The following is an 18,669-nucleotide window of genomic DNA, read 5'->3' as shown; positions in this document are numbered from 1 at the left end:
GACTGGAACCTCCTTAGTGCAGACGGTCTGGATGGAACCGTTTCTGTCAAGTGTGTTCAGGAGGGTTTCCTTACTCAGTACGGTGACAGGCCAACAAGGGGAGAGGCCATATTGCATTTGGTGCTTGGCAATGAGCCAGAACAGGTTTCAGATCTCATGTTGGGGGAACACTTTGGTGACCACAATTGCCTCACATTTACCACAGCCTTGGAGTGGAAAAGGAGCAGTTACCAAGGGAAGATATTTATTTGGGTAAAAGGAAATGATGACACTATCAGACAGGAGTTGGGAAATACAGACTGGGAGCAATTGTTCCACAGAAAAGGCACAACAGACATGTGCAGACTGTTTAAGAAGCTGCTGTTGCAGGTGATGCACAAATTTGTGCCTGAATTAGGCAAGAAGGGATAAGATTAAAGAGCCTTGGATGATGAGAACAGAGGAGCTTCTCATCAAAAGGACGGAGGCAGCTTAGGGAAGGTGGAGGAAGCAAGGATCTAGCACAGCGTTAGAGGATTACAGGCTAGCTAGAAAGGAGCTCAGAAATGGATGAGGAGAGCCAGGAGAGTGCACGAAAAAGGCTTAGCAGGAAGGATTAGGGAGAACCCAAAGGCATTTTACTCATATGTGAGGAATAAGGGAATGTTCAGGGAGAAGGTAGAGCCAGTCAGGAATGGTGTAGGGAAATTGTGCGTAGAGTCTGAGTAGATAGGGGAAGCTCTAAATGAGTTTTATGCTTCGAATTTCACTAAGGAGAGGGACCTTATGGTGAATGAGAACTTTGAGGAGCCGGGAAACAGCCTTGAACAGATCAAGATTAATGAAGTTGATGTACTGGAAATTTTATAAGTCCCAGAGACAGACCAGGTTTATCTGAGGTTGCTCCGGAAGCGAGAAAGGAGGTTGCTATGCCACTGGCAAAGATCTTTGCGTCCTCACTCTCCATGGGGGTCGTACCGGAGGATTGGAGGGGGACGAATGTTGTTCCTCTTTTCAAGAAGGGTAATAGGGAAATCCCTGGCAATTACAGACCAGTCAGTCCTATGTCTGTGGTCAGCAAGGTTTTGGAAAGAATTCTGAGGGATAGGATTTATGACTATTTGGAAAAGCATAGCGTGATTAAAAGCAGTCAGCATGGCCTTGTGAGGGGAAGGTCGTGCCTCATAAATCTTACTGAGTTCTTTGAGGAGGTATAAGATAGGTCAATGAAGGTCGAGCAGTGGATGTAGTGTATATGGACTTCAGCAAAGCATTTGATAAGGTTCCCCATGGTAGGTATGGGATTCAGGGAGATTTGGCTATCTGGATTCAGAATTGGTTAGCTGACAGAAGGCAGAGCGTGGTTGTAGATGGAAGGTATTCTGCCTGGAGGCTCTGTTCTTGGGCCTCTGCTCTTTGTAGTTTTTATAAATGACTTGGATGAGGAGATTGAGGGGTGAGTTAGTAAATTTACAGATGACACAAAAGTTGGAGGTGTCGTCGATAGTATCGAGGGCTACTGCAGGCTGCAGCACAACATAGACAGGAAGCAGAGCTGGGCTGAGAAATGGCAGATGGTGTTCAACTTGGATAAATGTAAAGTGATGCATTTTGGAAGGTCAAACTTGAATGCGGAATGTAGGATTAAAGACAGGATTCTTGGCAGTGTGGAGGAACAGACAGATCTGGGTGTGCAAGTACAAAGTTGCCACCCAAGTGGATAGGGTTGTTAAGAAAGCATATGTTGTTTTGGCTTTCATTAACAGGGGGATCAAGTTTAAGAGCCGCGAGGTTTTGCTACAGCTCTACAAGTCCCTGGTGAGGCTACACATGGAATATTGTGTCCAGTTCTGGTTACCCTATTATAGCAAAGATACAGAGGCTTTGGAGAGGGTGCAAAGAAGTTTTACCAGGAAGCTTAGTCAGCCTCACTTCATAAGGCAAGCCCTCCAGTCCAGGCAGCTTCCTGGTAAAACTGAGTTCAGCCTTAATTGTATTAAGTGGAGCAGCCAGGACATGGGGCTGAATTGTCTACTCTTGCTCCTCGCTCTTATGTTATAACTGAGTGCGATTTGGACAGGCTGAGTAACTGGGTAAATGCTTAGCATTTACAGTACAATGTGTAACAAACACAGGAAGGCAGATTATTATCTAAGTGGCTACAAATTGAGAGAAGGGAATTGTGCAACAAGACCAGGATGTCCTCATGCAGCAGTCACCGAAGGTGAGCTTGCAGGACCACAGGTGATCAAAACAAATGGTACGTTGGCCTTCATAGTGAGGATTCGAGTAGAGGAGCAGGAATGTTTCACTGCAGTTATGAAGGGTCTTGGTGAGACCACACCAAAACTACTGCGTGAAATTCTGGTCTCCTTACCTGAGGAAGGATGTTCTTTCTATAGAGGGAATGTAGTGATGGTTTGCCAAACTGAGTCCTGGGTGGGTAGTACTGATGAGGAGAGATTGAATTGGTTAGGATTATATTTGTTGGAGTTCAGAAGAATAAAGAGGGACCTCATAGAAACCTATAAATTTCTAACAGCTCTAGAAAGGGTAGATGCAGGAAAAATGTTGCTGATGGTGTGGGAGGCCAGAACCAGGGGTCACAGACTAAGGCTATGGGGTAAAACATTTAGGACTGAGATAAGGAGAATGGTTTTCACCTAGAGAGTGATGAATCTATGGAATTCACTACCATGGAAAGCAGTTAGGGGCAAAACATTGTATGATTTCAAGGGGAAGGTGGTTATAGCAACTTGGGTTCAAGGGATCAAAGAATATGAGGGAAAAGCAGGAACAGGCTATTGAACTAGATGATCATCCATGACTGCAATGAATGGTGGAGTTAGCTTGAAGGGCCAAATGGTGTATCCTGTTACTATTTTCTATGTTGCTATGATCTGTCCTAGGGACTCAATTATTTGCTGTATATATTAATGACTTGGATGAGGGGAAAGAATGTAAAGTATCCAATTTGCTGATGATACAAGAACAGGTGGGAGGATATGTTGTATTGACAGCATAGGAATCTGCAGGGGCTTGAGTGAGTGGACAAGAACTTGGCAGATGGAGTTTAATGTAGGAAAGTATGAGGTCTCGTACTTTGATAGAAAGAGTCAAAGATAGACTATTATTAAAATAGACAGATATTCCAAGAAAAGTGCAGTACAGAGGAATTTGGGTGTTTCTTTGTATGAAATATGAAAAGTTAGCAAGCAGGTGCCGCAAGTAATTTAGAAGGCGATATAGAGATAGGGTGTATAGCCCTTAATTGCTAGAAAACTTGGCTTACAAAAGACCATGGAGGCTCTTTGTTGTTGATGCCTCGCAACCCTTTCTGTACTTAGTTTCCTGATGGCAGTGATGTAAAACAGTAAGGAATAAAACAACAGTAGGTGCAAGTTTCTCTCCTACTCTCAGTCAAATTCCTTGAGAATCTGACAAAGTTCCAAACGTAAGTATTCCTCATACATAAGGAATAAGAGAATGATCAGGGTGAAGGTAGGGCCGGTCAGGGATTGCGGAGGGAACTTGTGCGTAGAGTTTGAGCAGATAGAGGATGCTCTAAATGAGTTTTTTTGCTTCGGTTTTCAGCAAGGAAAGGGACCTTGTAGTGAATGAGAACATTAAGGAGCTGGGATACAGTCTTGACCAGATCAAGATTGATGACTTTGATATGCTGGAAATTTTGGAAGACATTAAGATTGATAAGTTCCCAGAAACAGACGAGATTTGTCCTAGGCTACTCCAGGAAGTGAGAAAGGTTGCTAAGCCGCTAGCGAGGATATTTGCCTCCTCACTTTCCACAAGAGTCATACTGGAGGATGGAGGATTGGAAGGAGGCGAATGTTGTTCCTCTTTTCAAGAAGGGTAATAGGGAAATCCCTGGCAATTATAGACCAGTCAGTCTTACGTCTGTGGTCAGCAAAGTTTTGAAAGAATTCTGAGGGATAGGATTTATGACAATTTGGCAAAGCATAGTGTGATTAAAGTCGGTCAGCATGGCTTTGTGAGGGGCAGGTCATACCTCACAAATCTTATTGAGTTCTTTGAGGAGGTGTCAAGACAGGTCGACAAAGGTCGAGCAGTGGATGTGGTGTATAGACTTCAGCAAGGCATTTGATAAGGTTCCCCATGGTAGGCTCATTCATAAAGTCAGGAACTATGGCATACAGGGAGATTTAGCTATCTGGATTCAGAATTGGCTGGCTGACAGAAGGCAGAGAGTGGTTGTAGATGGAAAGTATTCTGCCTGGAGGTCAGCATTGAATGGGGTCCCGCAGGGCTCTGTTCTTGGGACTCTGCTCTTTGTAGTTTTTATAAATAACTTGGATGAAGAGATTGAGGGGTGGGTTAATAAATTTGCAGATGACACAAACGTTAGAGGTGTCTACGATAATATAGAGGGCTACTGCAGGCTACAGCGCGACATAGGTAGGATGCAGAGCTGGGCTGAGAAACGGCAGATGGTGTTCAACTTGGATAAATGCGAAGTGATGCATTTTGGAAGGTCAAACTTGAATGCTGAATATAGGATTAAAGACAGGATTCTTGGCAGTGTGGAGGAACAGAGGGATCTGGGTGTGCAAGTACATAGATCCCTCAAATTGCCACCCAAGTGGATAGGGTTGTTAAGAAAGCATATGGTATTTTGGATTTCATTAATAGGGGGATCGAGTTTAAGAGACACGAGGTTTTGCTACAGCTCTACAAATGCCTGGCGAGACCACACTTGGAATATTGTGTCCAGTTCTGGTCACCCTACTATAGGAAAGATACAGCGGCTTTGGAGAGGGTGCAAAGAAGGTTTACCAGGATGCTGCCTGGACTGGAGGGCTTGCCTTATGAAGCAAGGCTGTATAAGCTCAGACTTTTCTCTCTGGAGAGAAAGAGGAAGGGAGGAGACCTGATCGAGGTATACAAGTTAATGAGTGGAATAGATAGAGTCAATAGCCAGAGACTTTTCCCCAGAGCAGGATTGACTGGTACAGGAGTCATAGTTTGAAGATATTAGGAGGAACGTATAAAGGAGATGGCAGAGGTAGGTTCTTTACACAGAGAGTTGTGAATACATGGAATGCGTTGCCAGTTGTGGTGGTGGAAGCAGAGTCATTGGGAACGTTTAAGCGACTGCTGGACAAGCACCTGAATAGCAGTGAGTTGAGGGGTGCATAGGTTATTATATTTTACATTAGGATTAAACCTTGGCACAACATCATGGGCCAGAGGGCCTGTTCTGTGCTGTACTTTTCTATGTTCTAGGTTCTGTTTATGTAACAAATCATGAGAAGCTGAACGGTGCCCACTTTCCAAAGGCACAGATCAGCTTGACTTCAATCTGAACTAAAGATTTTACATCATTGTACAGTTGGCAGCAACTTTTTTAAATTAATCATTATGTGGGATGGGGGCATTGGTAGCTAGCCAGCATTTATTGCCTGTCTCTTGTAGCGTGGAGAAGGGGGGGGGGGGGGGGTGAGCTGTCTTCTTGAATCACTGCAGTCCATCTGCTGTGGGTTGACCCACAATGCCATTAGGGAAGGAATTCCAGGATTTTGACCCAGCGACACTGAAGGAACGGTGATATATTTCCAAGTCAGGACGGTGATTGGCTTGAGGTGTATCTGCTGCCCTTGTCCTTCTAGATGGAAGTGGATATGGGTTTGGAAGCTGCTGTCTGAGCATCTCGATGAATTTCTGTAATGCATCTTGTAGATAGTACACATTGCTGCTACTGAGCATCAGTGCTGGAGGGAGTGGATGCTTGACAAAGTTGTGTCAATCAAGCAAGGCTGCTTTGTCTTGGATGGGGTCAAGATTCTTGAATGTTGTTGGGGCTGCACTCATCCAGGCAGGTGAGGAGTATTCCATCTCACTTCTGACTTGTGCCTTGTAGATGGTGGACAGGCTTTTGAGAATTAGGAGGTGAGTTACTTACTGCAGTATTCCTAGTCTCTGATTTGCTCTTGTAGCCATTACATTTATGTGGTGAGTCCAGTTGAGTTTCTGGTCAATGATAACTCCCAGGATGTTGATAGTGGGGGCTTTCAATGCAGGTAACACCATTGAATGTCAATGGGTGGTGGTTAGATTGTCTCTTGTTGGTGATGGTCACAGCCTTGCATTTGTGTGGCACAATGTTACTTGGCACTTGTCAGCTCTGGATATTGTTCACAAGTTATTGCATTTGGATACGGACTGCTTCAGTGTGTGAGGAGTCATGAAGGGTGCTGAAAACTGTGCAATCATCGACCCGACATACCCACTTCTGACCTTGTGGTGAAGGGAGGTTCATTGATGAAGCAGCTGAAGATGGTTGGGCCTAGGACACTACTCCAGGGAACTCCTGTAGAGATATCCTGGAGCTGAGTTGACTGACCTCCAACAACCATGACCATCTTCCTGTGCATCAGGTAAGACTCTACCCAATGAAGAGTTTTCCCCTTGATACTCATTGATTCCAATTTTGTTCGGGCTATGTGATGCCACACCCAGTTGAATGTAGCCTTGATGTCAATTTCATCTCTGGAATTCAGCTCTTTTGTCCGTTTTTGAACCAAGACGGAGGTCAGGAGCTGAGTGGCCCAGGTAGAACTCAAACTGGGCGTCACTGAGCAGGTCATTGCTGAGCAGGTGCTGATTGGTAGCACTGTAGATGACACGTTCCATCACTTTACTGATGATCGACAGTAGTCTGATGGGGCAGTAACTGGCCATGTGGGATTTGATCTGCTTTTTACGTACAGGACATACTTGGACAAGTTTCCACATTGTCCAGTAGATGCCAGTGTTGTAACTATACTGGAACAGCTTAGCTAGGGGAACAGCAAGCTCTGGAGCACAAGTCATCAGTAGTATTGCCAGAATGTTGTCAGGGCCTATAAACTTTACAGCATCCAGTGCCTCCAACCATTTCTTGATATTACTTGGACTGAATTGAATTGGCTGAAGACTGGTATCTGTAATGTTGGGGACCACTGCAGGGCGACCACTGAGATGGATCATCCACTCAGCACTTCTGCCTGAAGATTGCTGCGAAAGTTTCAGCCTTATCTTTTGCACTGATGTGCTGGACTCTTCCATCAATGAGGATGGGGATATTTGTGGATCCTCCTCCTCCATGAGTTGTTTCATCATCCACCACCACTCAGTACCGGATATGGCAGGACTGCAGAGCTTAGGTCTGATCCATTGGTCGTGAGTTCACTTAGCTCTGTCTATCAATTGCTGCTTATATGTTTGGCATGTAATTGGTCCTGTTTGGTGGCTTCACCAGATTGACACCTCATCTTCAGGTATGCCTGGTGCTGCTCCTGGCATGCCCTCCTGCACTCTCCATTGACCCAGGGTCGATCCCCTGGCTTGATGAAAATGTGTTGCTGGAAAAGCGCAGCAGGTCAGGCAGCATCCAAGGAACAGGAAATTCGACGTTTCGGGCATAAGCCCTTCATCAGGAATCATACCCGAAACGTCGAATTTCCTGTTCCTTGGATGCTGCCTGACCTGCTGCGCTTTTCCAGCAACACATTTTCAGCTCTGATCTCCAGCATCTGCAGACCTCACTTTCTCCCCCTGGCTTGATGGTAATGGGTGAGTGGGGGATATGCTGGGTCATGAGGTTACAGATTGTGAAGTACAATTCTGCTGCTGTTGATGGCCCACAGCACCTCATGGATGCTCAGTCTTGAGTTGCTAAATCTGTTCAAAGTCTGTCCCATGTAACATGGTGATAGTGCCACACAACATGATGGAGGGCATTCTCAATGTGAAGGCGGGACTTCGTCTCCACAAGGGCTGTGTGGTGGTCACTCTCACCAATACTGACATAGACAGATGCATCTGCAGCTGGCAGACTGGTAAGGATGAGGTCAAGTCTGTTTTCCCCTCTTGTTAGTTCCCTCACCACCTGCCACAGACCCAGTCTACCAATTCAATCAGTCTGTGACAGAGACACAGAGAGAGAGACAGAGACAGAGACAGACAGACAGACAGAGAGAGAGAGAGAGAGACACACAGACAGAGGGAGAGACAGAAAGAGCAAGAGAGAGAAAGAAAACAAATGAGAAAAAGAGAAAGAATGATGAAGAGAACGAACTGACAGGAAGGGAAGTGACACAAACAGATTAGCCAAGACATTACTGAATTTAATGGTACAGGTGTGAAAGGCCGAATGGTCTACTCCTGTTCCTATTTATTATGGCAATCACTGTACTTCTGTACAAAATACTACTCTCACTAGCTACTACTGAACTAGTTTGTATAAAGTACTAATTGAAATGATCCATGATTCTAGCCAAGAGGAGGCCTTGGCAGTTTTTCACTACTTACCTGAACTTTGACCTCTTGGCAGCTAAGAAGTGGAATTAGATGGGGTACAACACCAGAATCTATCACCATTTGAATTTGTTCATTTCCTCCGTCTGTCAAATAGGAGAGAGCCCAGACCGTGTCAACTAGAATCTGAGAAAACAATTAGCTGTTTAGGCAAGAAAGTACACATTCTAACATCTTCACTTACAGAGAATGAACTTTCTAAAATACTTACATTTGTGTCACTGTGTTGTATTAATACGCTCAAAGCTGGTAGCAACTGCAAAACAAAAAGAATCCTTGTCACACATTATTCATCCAGGAAATCAATGGCCAGTTTACTTGCTAAAAATAAAACTTTACCTCAAAAGTAAATTCAGCAGTTTCATTGCTAGATTGTTTTTACAATTAAGCCTGGATGAAAAATTCCTAACTGCAACAAAGGTTCTGTAAAGGCTGTGCACACATTTTGATATTATCAACCTATTATCTTATAGCGTGCTCAATTATTGCAGTTCCTTAGGTCAGAAAGAGAAACACTCTCCATACAACACAATTGTTTCACTTCCAGGCTGGTAGCAAGGTGGAAAAAGGAAATATTTTGAGACATTCTATGATGCAACATCACTTTCACCATCTTGTTATCAAATCATTATTTCCAAGACCCTGATCCCAAACTTGGGACCAATATATACAGACTAAATTTTCATTTGATAATGGAAGACTTGAGTATTGCTGAAAAAAAGGCATATTTTGTTGAAGCTTTTCATCTTGTTTTTCAGGACAATTTGCAAGAAACACTAATGTAAAAATAAACAACCTTTTTATCTGTATGAAGCAAGAGTTGATTATTTAGCAACTGAACTCTTGTGGCATGGAGAGGCATTGGCCTCATCATATTATCAGAGTTTAGATCAGAGTGGTGCACTTGGATTATTAATCCAGAAACTCAGCTAACATTCTCGGGACCCAGGTTCAAATCCTTCCATGGCAGATGGTGGAATTTGAATTCAATAGGAAAAACTCTGGAATTGAGAATCTATCGATGACCATGAAATCATTATGGATTGTCAGAAAAACCCATTTGGTTCTCAACTCCTTCAAGGAGGGAAATCTGCCATTCTCACCTGATCTGGCCTACATGTGACTCTAGATCCACAGCAGTGAGATTGACTCTCAATTACTCTTTGAAATGGCCTAGCAAGCCATTCAATTGTACCAATCGCTACGATGTCTCAAAATGAAACCAGATGGATCACCTGACAGCAAACAGGCACCAGAAAAGGCAACGGCACAAACGGCCCTGTCGAATCTGCAAAAGTCGTCCTCATTATTATCTGGGGGTTAATGAGAATAACTTCCATTGTGTATGGCACTAATGCCAAGCTAAATGGGACAGACTTTGAACAGATCTAACAACACAAGACTGGGCATCCATGTGGCACTGTGGAACATCAACAACAGAATAGTACTCCCTAATGACTGCACAAAGTTCAGCACCATTTGTGACTCCTCAGTTACTGAAGTAGCCCAACGCCATTACCATCACTGAATTCCCCACTATCAACATTCTGAGAGTTATCATTGACCTGAAACTCAACTGAGAGTCACCACAAACACAGTGGCTACAGGTCAGAGGCTACAAATACTGCAACTCATCACCTGACTCCCCAAAGCCTGTCCACCATCTACAAGGCACAAATCAGGAGTGAGATTGAATACTCCCCAATTGCCTGGATGAGTGCAGCCCCAACAACACTCAAGAAGCTTGACATAATCCAGGACAAAGCAGCCACCGCCTGATTAGCACAAACATCCACTCCCTCCAACATTGACGCTCAGTTGCAGCACAGTGTACAAATTACAAGATGTACTGCAGAAATTCACTAATGATCCTCAAAGTGCACCTTCCAAACCCACAACCACTTCCATCTAGAAGGATAAGGGCAGCAGATACATAGGAAGACCAACATCTTCAAACTCCCCTCCAAGCCACTCACCATCCTGACTTGGAAATATATCACCGTTCCTACAGTGTCACTGGGTCAAAGTCCTGGAATTCCCTCCCTAATGGCATTGTGGGTCAACCCACAGCACGTGAACTGTAGCAGTTCAAGAAGGAAACTCACCCCCACCTTCTCAAGGGCAACTGGGAAAAAGCAAGAAATGCTGGCAAGCCAGCGACGCCCACATCCCACAGATGAATTTTTACAAATTGGTTGAGATGCATGGAGAATGCATAGTTAAATGATGACTAAGATTTAACTGGTAATCTTTGTTTAAATTTAAACCAGGCAGATTGACTCTGATTTGTTAAGGTCCTAGGATATTAAAGGGAGTAGCTATAGAAATAGTGGACAATCTGGCAGCAAACTGAAAAGGGACTGAGAAGTTGTATTTGGATAAATGCGAGATGTTGCATTTTGGTAATGCAAACATGGACAGAACTTGAGTAATTAATGGTAGAGTCCTGTATAGTGTTGTACAACAGAGAGATCCAGGGGTTCAGGTACATAATTCTTTGAACTTTGTGTCACAGGTAGACAGGGTGGTTAAGGTGTTTAGCACACTTGCCTTCATTGCTCAGACCTTTTGAGTGCAGGAGTTGTGATGTTGAGGTTATTGGACTTTAGTGAGGCCTCTTCTGGAATATCATGTGCAGTTCTGATCACCCAGTTATGGGAAGTTAGTATTAAACTGGAGAAAGTTCAGAAAAGATTTATCAGGATGTTGCCAGGAACGGAGAATTGGAAAGGCGGGACATTTTTCACTGGAGTGTAGGAGGTTGATAGGTGACCTTATTGCAATTTATAAAATCGTGAGGGGCATAGATCAGGTAAATAACAAGGATCTTTTCCCTTGGATAGAGGAGTTCAAAACTAGAGGGTATATTTTAAGCTGAGAAGAGAAAAATTTAAGAAGGATATGAAGGGAAAATCTTTACACATAGTGTGGTTCATGTGAGGAATGGACTGCCAGAGAAAATTGTAGATGCAGGTACAGTTACAACATTTAAAAGACATTTGGACAGGTTCCTGAATAGGCAACATTAAGAGGAATATGGGCCAAGCACAGGCAGGTGGGACTAATTTAGTTTGGAAACATGGTCGGTGTGGACTGGTTGGACCAAAGGGTTTATTTCTATGCTGTAGAACTCTATGACTCTATAACACCTTGTTTAAAGAGGGAAGGAGACAAAAAAACACAGCTAACTATAGGACAAAGTTAAAAATCACACAACACCAGGTTATAATCCAACCAGTTTATTTGGAAGTACTAGCTTTCGGAGCGCAGGTACCTGGCGAAAAAGCAGCGCACCAAAAGCTAGTGCTTCCAAATAAATCTATTGGACTATAATCCGGTGTTGTGTGATTTTTAACTTTGTCCACTCTAGTCCACTGGCACTTCCTCAACATAACGTAACGTCTGCTACTGGGAAAATGTCAGTCCACTACAAAGGATGTAATAGCACAGCATTTAGAAACACATAATATGATCAGAAACAGCATAGCTTCATGAAGGGGCAATCACGCCTAACAAATTTACTGGAATTCTTCAAGGACATAATAATTAGAACAGATAAAGGGAAAGCAGTGGATGTAAGTGAGTTGGATATTCAGATTTGAAAAGGTACCACAAATTAGGTGACTTAAGATAACAGCCCACGATGTTGGAGACCATGTGCCATGTTGAATCATATTAATAAAAACGTTTGATAGCAAAATTTTCAGTTGACATAAAAAAGATGGGAAAGTAAACTGCAATGATGAAGTAAGAAATTTACAAATGGATATGAATAGGTTAGGAAAATGAGCCAAAATTTGCCAGATGAAGTTTAATGTGGATAAGTGCAGGGTTATCTATTTTCGTCACAGGATGAGAAAGGCAAATTATTATACAAATGGAGAGAAACTTCAGAGTGCTTCAGTGCAGAAGATGTATGTGTCCTCACGCATGAATCAGTGTGCAGGTACATCAGTTAATAAAAAAGACAATGGAATTTTGGCATATTGCTAAACAAATAGAGTATAAAAGGAAGGAATTGTTATTGAAATTTTACAAGGCATTATTGAGACCACACTTGAAGTACTGCATACAATTTTGATCCCTTTACTTGAGAAGAGATGTAGTTGCATTGGAGGGAGTACAGAGGAGGTTCACTATATTGATTCCAGAGATGGTGGATTTGTCTTATGAAGACAGACTGAGTAGTCAAGACCTATACTTTCTGGTGTTTAAAAGAGTGAGAGGAGATTCAATGGAGGTGTGAGAGGCTAAAGAGAATTGACAAAGTAGATATAGAAAGGATTACAGGGCAATCATGTCGGGCAATCTAGAATGAGAGGCATAGTTTCTGGATAAGGGGTAGTAGATTTAAATCAGAGGGTGAAGAATCTGTGGAATTCACAAGTAAAATGTGGTTGATGCTAGGTCATGGACAGATTTTTAATTGATAATGGGTTGAAGGATCATGGAGAGTGAGCAAGAAAGTTGAGTTGACATCGAGATGAGATGACTCATGATTGTATTAAATGGCTTGAGGGCTGAATTTTCTATTTCTGCTTGTCATTCTATGTTCTCAGTAGCATGGATAAAGGTTTAACTAGCTAATAAAAGACAGAGCTGGGATAAGGCATTTTCAGGATGGCAACCTGTACCTAGTGGAGTGCCACAGGGATCAGTGATAGGGCCACAATGTTTTACATTAATATATTAATGATTTGGATGAGAGCAAAGTGATTGTAATATAGATGAAATTTGCTAATGCTCTTCGGGAGGGTTTAAACTTATTCAGCTGGGGGGGGGGGGTGATAACCTAAATTGTGGTTCCAGTGTCCAGGAGGTTGAGAGTAGTGAGGTCAGAAATATGGTTTCAGGGTCGCAAGAGTGCACTGGCAAGCAGGAAGGAGGCTTGAAGTGTGTCTCCTTCACCACCAGGAGCATCCAGAAGAAGGTGAGTGAACTTGTGGCATGGGTTGGTACCTGGGACTTCGATGTTGTGATCCTTTCAGAGACATGGATACAGCTGGGACAGGTGTGGTTGCTGCAGATTCTGGGATTTAGATGTTTCAGTAAGAACATGGAAGATGATAAAAGAGGGGGAGGTGTGGCACTGTTAGTCAAGGACAGCATTATGGTGGCAGACACTGTCTACTGAGGTAGTATGGGCTGAGGTTAGAAACAGGAAAGGAGAAGCCACCCTGTTGGGAATTTTCTTATAGGATTCTGAATAGCTCCAGAGATGTAGAGGAAAGGATAGCAATGATGATTCTGGATAGGAGTGAGAGTAAGAGTTTAGTTGTTATGGGGGACTTTAACTTTCCAAACACTGACTGGAAATACAATAGTTCAAGTACTTTAGATGGGTCAGTTTTTGTTCAATGTGTGCAGTAGGGTTTCCTGACACAGCATGTTGACCAGCTAAAAAGGGTGAGGCCACATTGGATTTGGTATTGGGTAATGAACCCAGCCAGGTGTTAGATTTGGAGATAGGTTGGCACTTTGGTGATAGTGACCACAATTCGGTTATGCTTACTTTAGCAATGGAAAGGGAAAGGTATATAGCGCAGGGCAAGAGTTATAACTGGGGGAAAGGCAATTATGATGCGATTAGGCAAGATTTAGAATGCATAGGATGGGGAAGGAAACTGCAGGGGATGGGCACAACTGAAATGTGGAGTTTATTCAAGAAATAGCTACTGCGTGTCCTTGATAAGTATGTATCTGTCAGGCAGGGAGGAAGTGGTGGAGCGTGGGATCCGTGGTTTACTAAAGAAGTTGAATCTCTTGTCAAGAGGAAGAATAAGGCTTATGTTAGGATGAGATGTGAAAGCTCAGTTAGGGCACTTGACTGTGGCAGGCTAGCCAGAAAAGACCCCAAGAGAAAGCTAAGAAGAGCCATGAGGGGATATGAGAAGTTGTTGGCAAATAGGATCAAGGAAAACCCTAAAGATTTTTATAAGTATATTAGGAATAAAAGAATGACTAGAATAAGATTAGGGCCAGTCAAGAACAGTAGTGGGAAGTTGTGCGTGTAGTCCGAGGAGTTGGCAGAAACGCTAAATGAATATTTTGCATCGGTATTCACACTGGAAAAAGACAGTGTTGTGGAGAATACTGAGAAACAGGCTACTTGACTAAATGAGATTGAGGCTCCCAAGGAGGAGCTATTAGCAATTCTGGAAAGTGTGAAATTAGATAAGTCCCCTGGGCCGGATGGGATTTATCCTAGGATTCTCTGCGAAGCCAGGGAGGATATTGCAGAGGCTTTGATTTTGATGTTGTCATGGTCTACAGGAATAGTGCCAAATGACTGAAGGATAGCAAATGTCCCCTTGTTCAAGAAGAGGAGTAGAAACAATCATGGTAATTATAGACCAGGGAGCCTTACTTTGGTTGTAGGAAGAGTGTTAGAAAAGGTTAGAAGTCAATGAAGGTAAGCATGCAGGTACAGCAGGTAGTGAAGAAGGCTAATAGCATGCTGGCCTTCATAACAAGAGGGATTGAGTATAGAAGCAAAGAGGTTCTTCTGCAGCTGTACAGGGCCCTGGTGAGACCATACCTAGGGTACTATGTGCAGTTCTGGTCTCCAAATTTGAGGAAAGACATTCTGGCTATTGAGGGAGTGCAGTGTAGGTTCACGAGGTCAATTCCTGGAATGGAGGGACTACCTTACACTGAAAGACTGGAGCGACTGGGCTTGTATACCCTTGAGTTTAGAAGACTGAGAGGGGATATGATTGAGACATAAGATTATTAAAGGATTGGATACTCTGGCAGCAGGAAACATGTTTCCGCTGATGGGTGAGTGCCAAACCAGAGGACACAGCTTAAAAGTACGGGCAGGACCATTAAGGACAGAGATGAGGAGAAATTTCTTCACCCAGAGAGTGGTGGCTGTGTGGAATGCTCTGCCCCAGAGGGCAGTGGAGGCCCAGTCTCTGGATTCATTTAAGAAAGAGTTGGATAGACCTCTCAAGGATAGTGGAATAAAGGGTTATGGAGATAAAGCAGGAACAGGATACTGATTAAGGATGATCAGGTGCAGGCTCGAAGGGCAGAATGACCTACTCCTGCACTTATTGTCTATTTACAATCATCTAGAAAGGAATAAGGTGATTAGGGATAGTCAACATGGTTTTGACTCACTAACCTTATTGAGTTCTTTAAGGTGACCAAACAGGTGGATGAGGGTAAAGTGGTTGATATAGTGTATATGGATTTCAGTAAGACATTTGATCAGGTTTCCTATGATAGGCTATTGCACAAAGTATGGAGGCATGGGATTGAGGATGATTTAGAGGTTTGGAACAGAAATTGGCTAACTGAAAGAAGACAGAGGGTGGTGATTGATGGAAAATGTTCATCCTGGAGTTCAGTTACCAATGGTGAATTTGCAGATGACACTAAGGTCACTGGAGTTGTGGACAGTGCCAAAGGATGTTGCAAGTTACAGAAGGACATAGACAAGCTGCAGAGCTGAGCTCAGAAATGGAAAATGGAATTTAATGTGGAAAGGTGTGAGGTGATTCACTTTGGAGGAGAAACAGCAATAAAGAGTACTGGGCTAATGGTAAGATTCTTGGTAGCGTAGATAAGCAGAGATTTCGGTATCCATGTGCACAGATTCCTGAAAGTCACCAGCCAGGTTGATAGGCTTGTTAAGTCATATGATGTGCTAGCTTTTATTGGTAGAGGGATTAAGTTTCAGAGCCACAAGGTCATACTGCAGCTGTACAAAACTCTGGTGCAGTCGCACTTGGAAAATTGTGTATAGTTCTGGTCGCCACATTACAGGAAGGACATGGAAGCATTGGAAAAGGTGCAGAGGAGAGTTATCAGGATCTTGCCTGGTCTGGAGAAAAGCTCTTATCAGGAAAGACTGAGAGACTTGGGTCTGTTCTCATTGGAAAGAAGAAGGCTAAGAGGGGATTTGATAGAGCCATACAAGATGATCAGAGGATTAGATAGGGTAGACAGTTAAAGTCTTGTTCTTAGGATGATGACGTCAGCTTGTACGAGGGGGCATAACTACAAATTGAGGGGTGATAGATTTAAGACAGATGTCAGAGGCAGGTTCTTTACTCAGAGAGTGGTAAGGGCATGGAATGCCCTCCCTGCCAATGTAGTTAACTCAGCCACATTATGGAGATTTAAACAATCCTGGGATATGCATATGGATGATGATGGGAGAGTGCTACATAAGACCATAAAGATATAGGAGCAGAAATTAGGCCTTTCAGCCCATTGAGTCTGCTCCACCATTCAATCATGGTTGATAAGTTTCTCAACCCCATTCTCTCGCTTTCTCCCCGTAATTCTTGATCCCTTTAAAATCAACAACCTATCTGTCTCAGTCTTAAATATACTCAATGACCTGGCCTCCACAGCCTTCTGTAGCAATGAATTCCACAGATTCACCATTCTCTTGCTGAAGAAGTTTCTCCGTATTTCCATTCTAAACGGTCGTCCCTTTACTCTAAGGCTGTGACCTCAGGTCCAGTCTCTCTTATCAACGGAAACATCTTCTCAACATTCATTCTGTCCAGGCCATTCAGTATGCTGTATGTTTCAATTAAATCCCTCCTCATTCTTCTAAACTTTATCGAGTATAGACCTACACTTCTCAAACTCTCCTCATATGTTCAGCTTTTCATTCCTGGGATGCTGCATTCAGGAGTTCCTTGTGGATTTGCTAACTGAAGCTGGTAAACCATTTCACACAAGCAGGGGATGTACTGATGGAGTCATTTTCCCACTTTCCAGGAATCAGGTCTCTAATAATTCCTGTGCAGAAAAGGAAAATTGGAGAGACAACAGAAACAGAAATAAAAAACACAATATTAAGGCTTGATAGTGAAGTAATGCCTGCCTCTCTCAATACAGGCAGCACAGCTGCAGGAGCTGATGAACGAAACCTACCTCCTGAATTGTTTCTCCTGGTGGTGCTGGGTCTTTATTTCTGCACAGATTTACAATTACCCATGTGACATTCCTTAAAAAGCTGATTGGGATAGAAGGATTAATAAATGAGAGCAGGGGCTTTATCACTCCTAGACTGATGACGTAGTCTCTACACTGAGGTCCATCACCTGAAAAGAGGGAAGATTTCAATAGACAGAAACAAGAGTCAATATATTACTGATTCACTTCATGTGCACACACACTCTCTCCTCTCTCTCACACAAACACATACATACACATACTTACATAACATTCCTCAAAATTGCATCAGTAAGCCATACCAAAGAGCTTGCCATAATCACTGTCATTAATGAACTGACAGGTCCTCAGTTACTTGCTGACAAAAATGCAATTTTTCCAACTCTCATGAACTGACAAACAACAGTAAAAGACAAGCTGGCTAGGTATGCTTACTCTACAAATACTTCCCCAATGCATACAATTTCCAGGGACAGAGCAAAAACAGGAAACTAATGGTCAATTCAGATTACAAATACTCTGGGAAATATTTCTCTACACCATGATGGCCTTTGCATAATCTCCAGTAGATGAGAGAGAGAGAGAGGAATGCCTGCCAGGTTTGGGAATAAACCATTCAACCCCTCAAGCCTAGTCCACTAATCAATGAAATTACCCACCTCAATGCCATTTTCTCTCAGTATCCCTTGATTTTCTTAGTCTCTAGAAATCTATCAAATTCTGCTTTCAACCTGCTCAGTGAGTGAGACCCCACAGCTCTCTGGGGTAAAGAATTCCAAAGTTTCCCTAGCCTCTGATCGGAGATATTTCTTCTCATCTCAGTGTTATATGGACTATATCTTGTCCTGAGAATATTTTCTCTGGTGTAGAGTCACCAGCCTGAGGAAACCTCTCATCAAAATCCACTCTATCACACTCGCAAAAATTTTGCAAGTTTCTAGGAGATCATTCTGTGAAGTTCTGGAGAATACAGAACTAGTTTCTTCAACCTCTCCTCATAAACCAATTCTGCCATCTCAGGGATAAACTTCTGTTGCACTCCCTCCACAACACACACACACATCCTTCTTTAAATAAGGAGAACAAAACTGAAGGCAGTATATCCTGGTGCAGTGTCACCAAGGCGCTACACAATTGCAGCAAGACATCCTTACTTCTGAACGCAAATCCCCTTGTGATGAAGGTCAAAGTACCATTTGACTTCCTAATTGCTTGATGTACATACGTAATAACTTTTAGCAACTCATGAACAAGGGCATCCACATCCCTTTGGAAACTCTCAGTTTCCCATTTAAGAAATTTCTGACAAAAGTGGATAACTTAACGCTTATGCACATTATATCCCATCTGCCATGTTCTTATACTCAGAGGGAAATTGAGAAACAAACTTGTAAGGAGATCTTAGCTATTTGTAAGAATAATAGGGTAGTTATGGTA

General features: G+C 43.0%; 1 protein-coding gene across 1 annotated transcript in view; it reads right to left on the bottom strand.

Moving 5' to 3' along the window:
* LOC132820340 (importin subunit alpha-4-like) overlaps positions 1-18,669 on the bottom strand; it is a 124,191-nt gene that overhangs the window by 35,979 nt on the left and 69,543 nt on the right. The window contains exons 9-11 of the mRNA XM_060832365.1: positions 17,212-17,381; positions 8,525-8,569; positions 8,308-8,439 (exon numbers count right to left, since the gene is read on the bottom strand). Coding sequence (XP_060688348.1) covers positions 8,308-8,439; positions 8,525-8,569; positions 17,212-17,381 — 347 coding nt within the window. The remainder of the gene's footprint in view (positions 1-8,307; positions 8,440-8,524; positions 8,570-17,211; positions 17,382-18,669) is intronic.

The sequence above is a fragment of the Hemiscyllium ocellatum genome, chromosome 11 (assembly GCF_020745735.1).
Source record: "Hemiscyllium ocellatum isolate sHemOce1 chromosome 11, sHemOce1.pat.X.cur, whole genome shotgun sequence".
Lineage (NCBI taxonomy): Eukaryota > Metazoa > Chordata > Chondrichthyes > Orectolobiformes > Hemiscylliidae > Hemiscyllium > Hemiscyllium ocellatum.
This window is presented reverse-complemented; position numbering and strand designations above follow the sequence as displayed.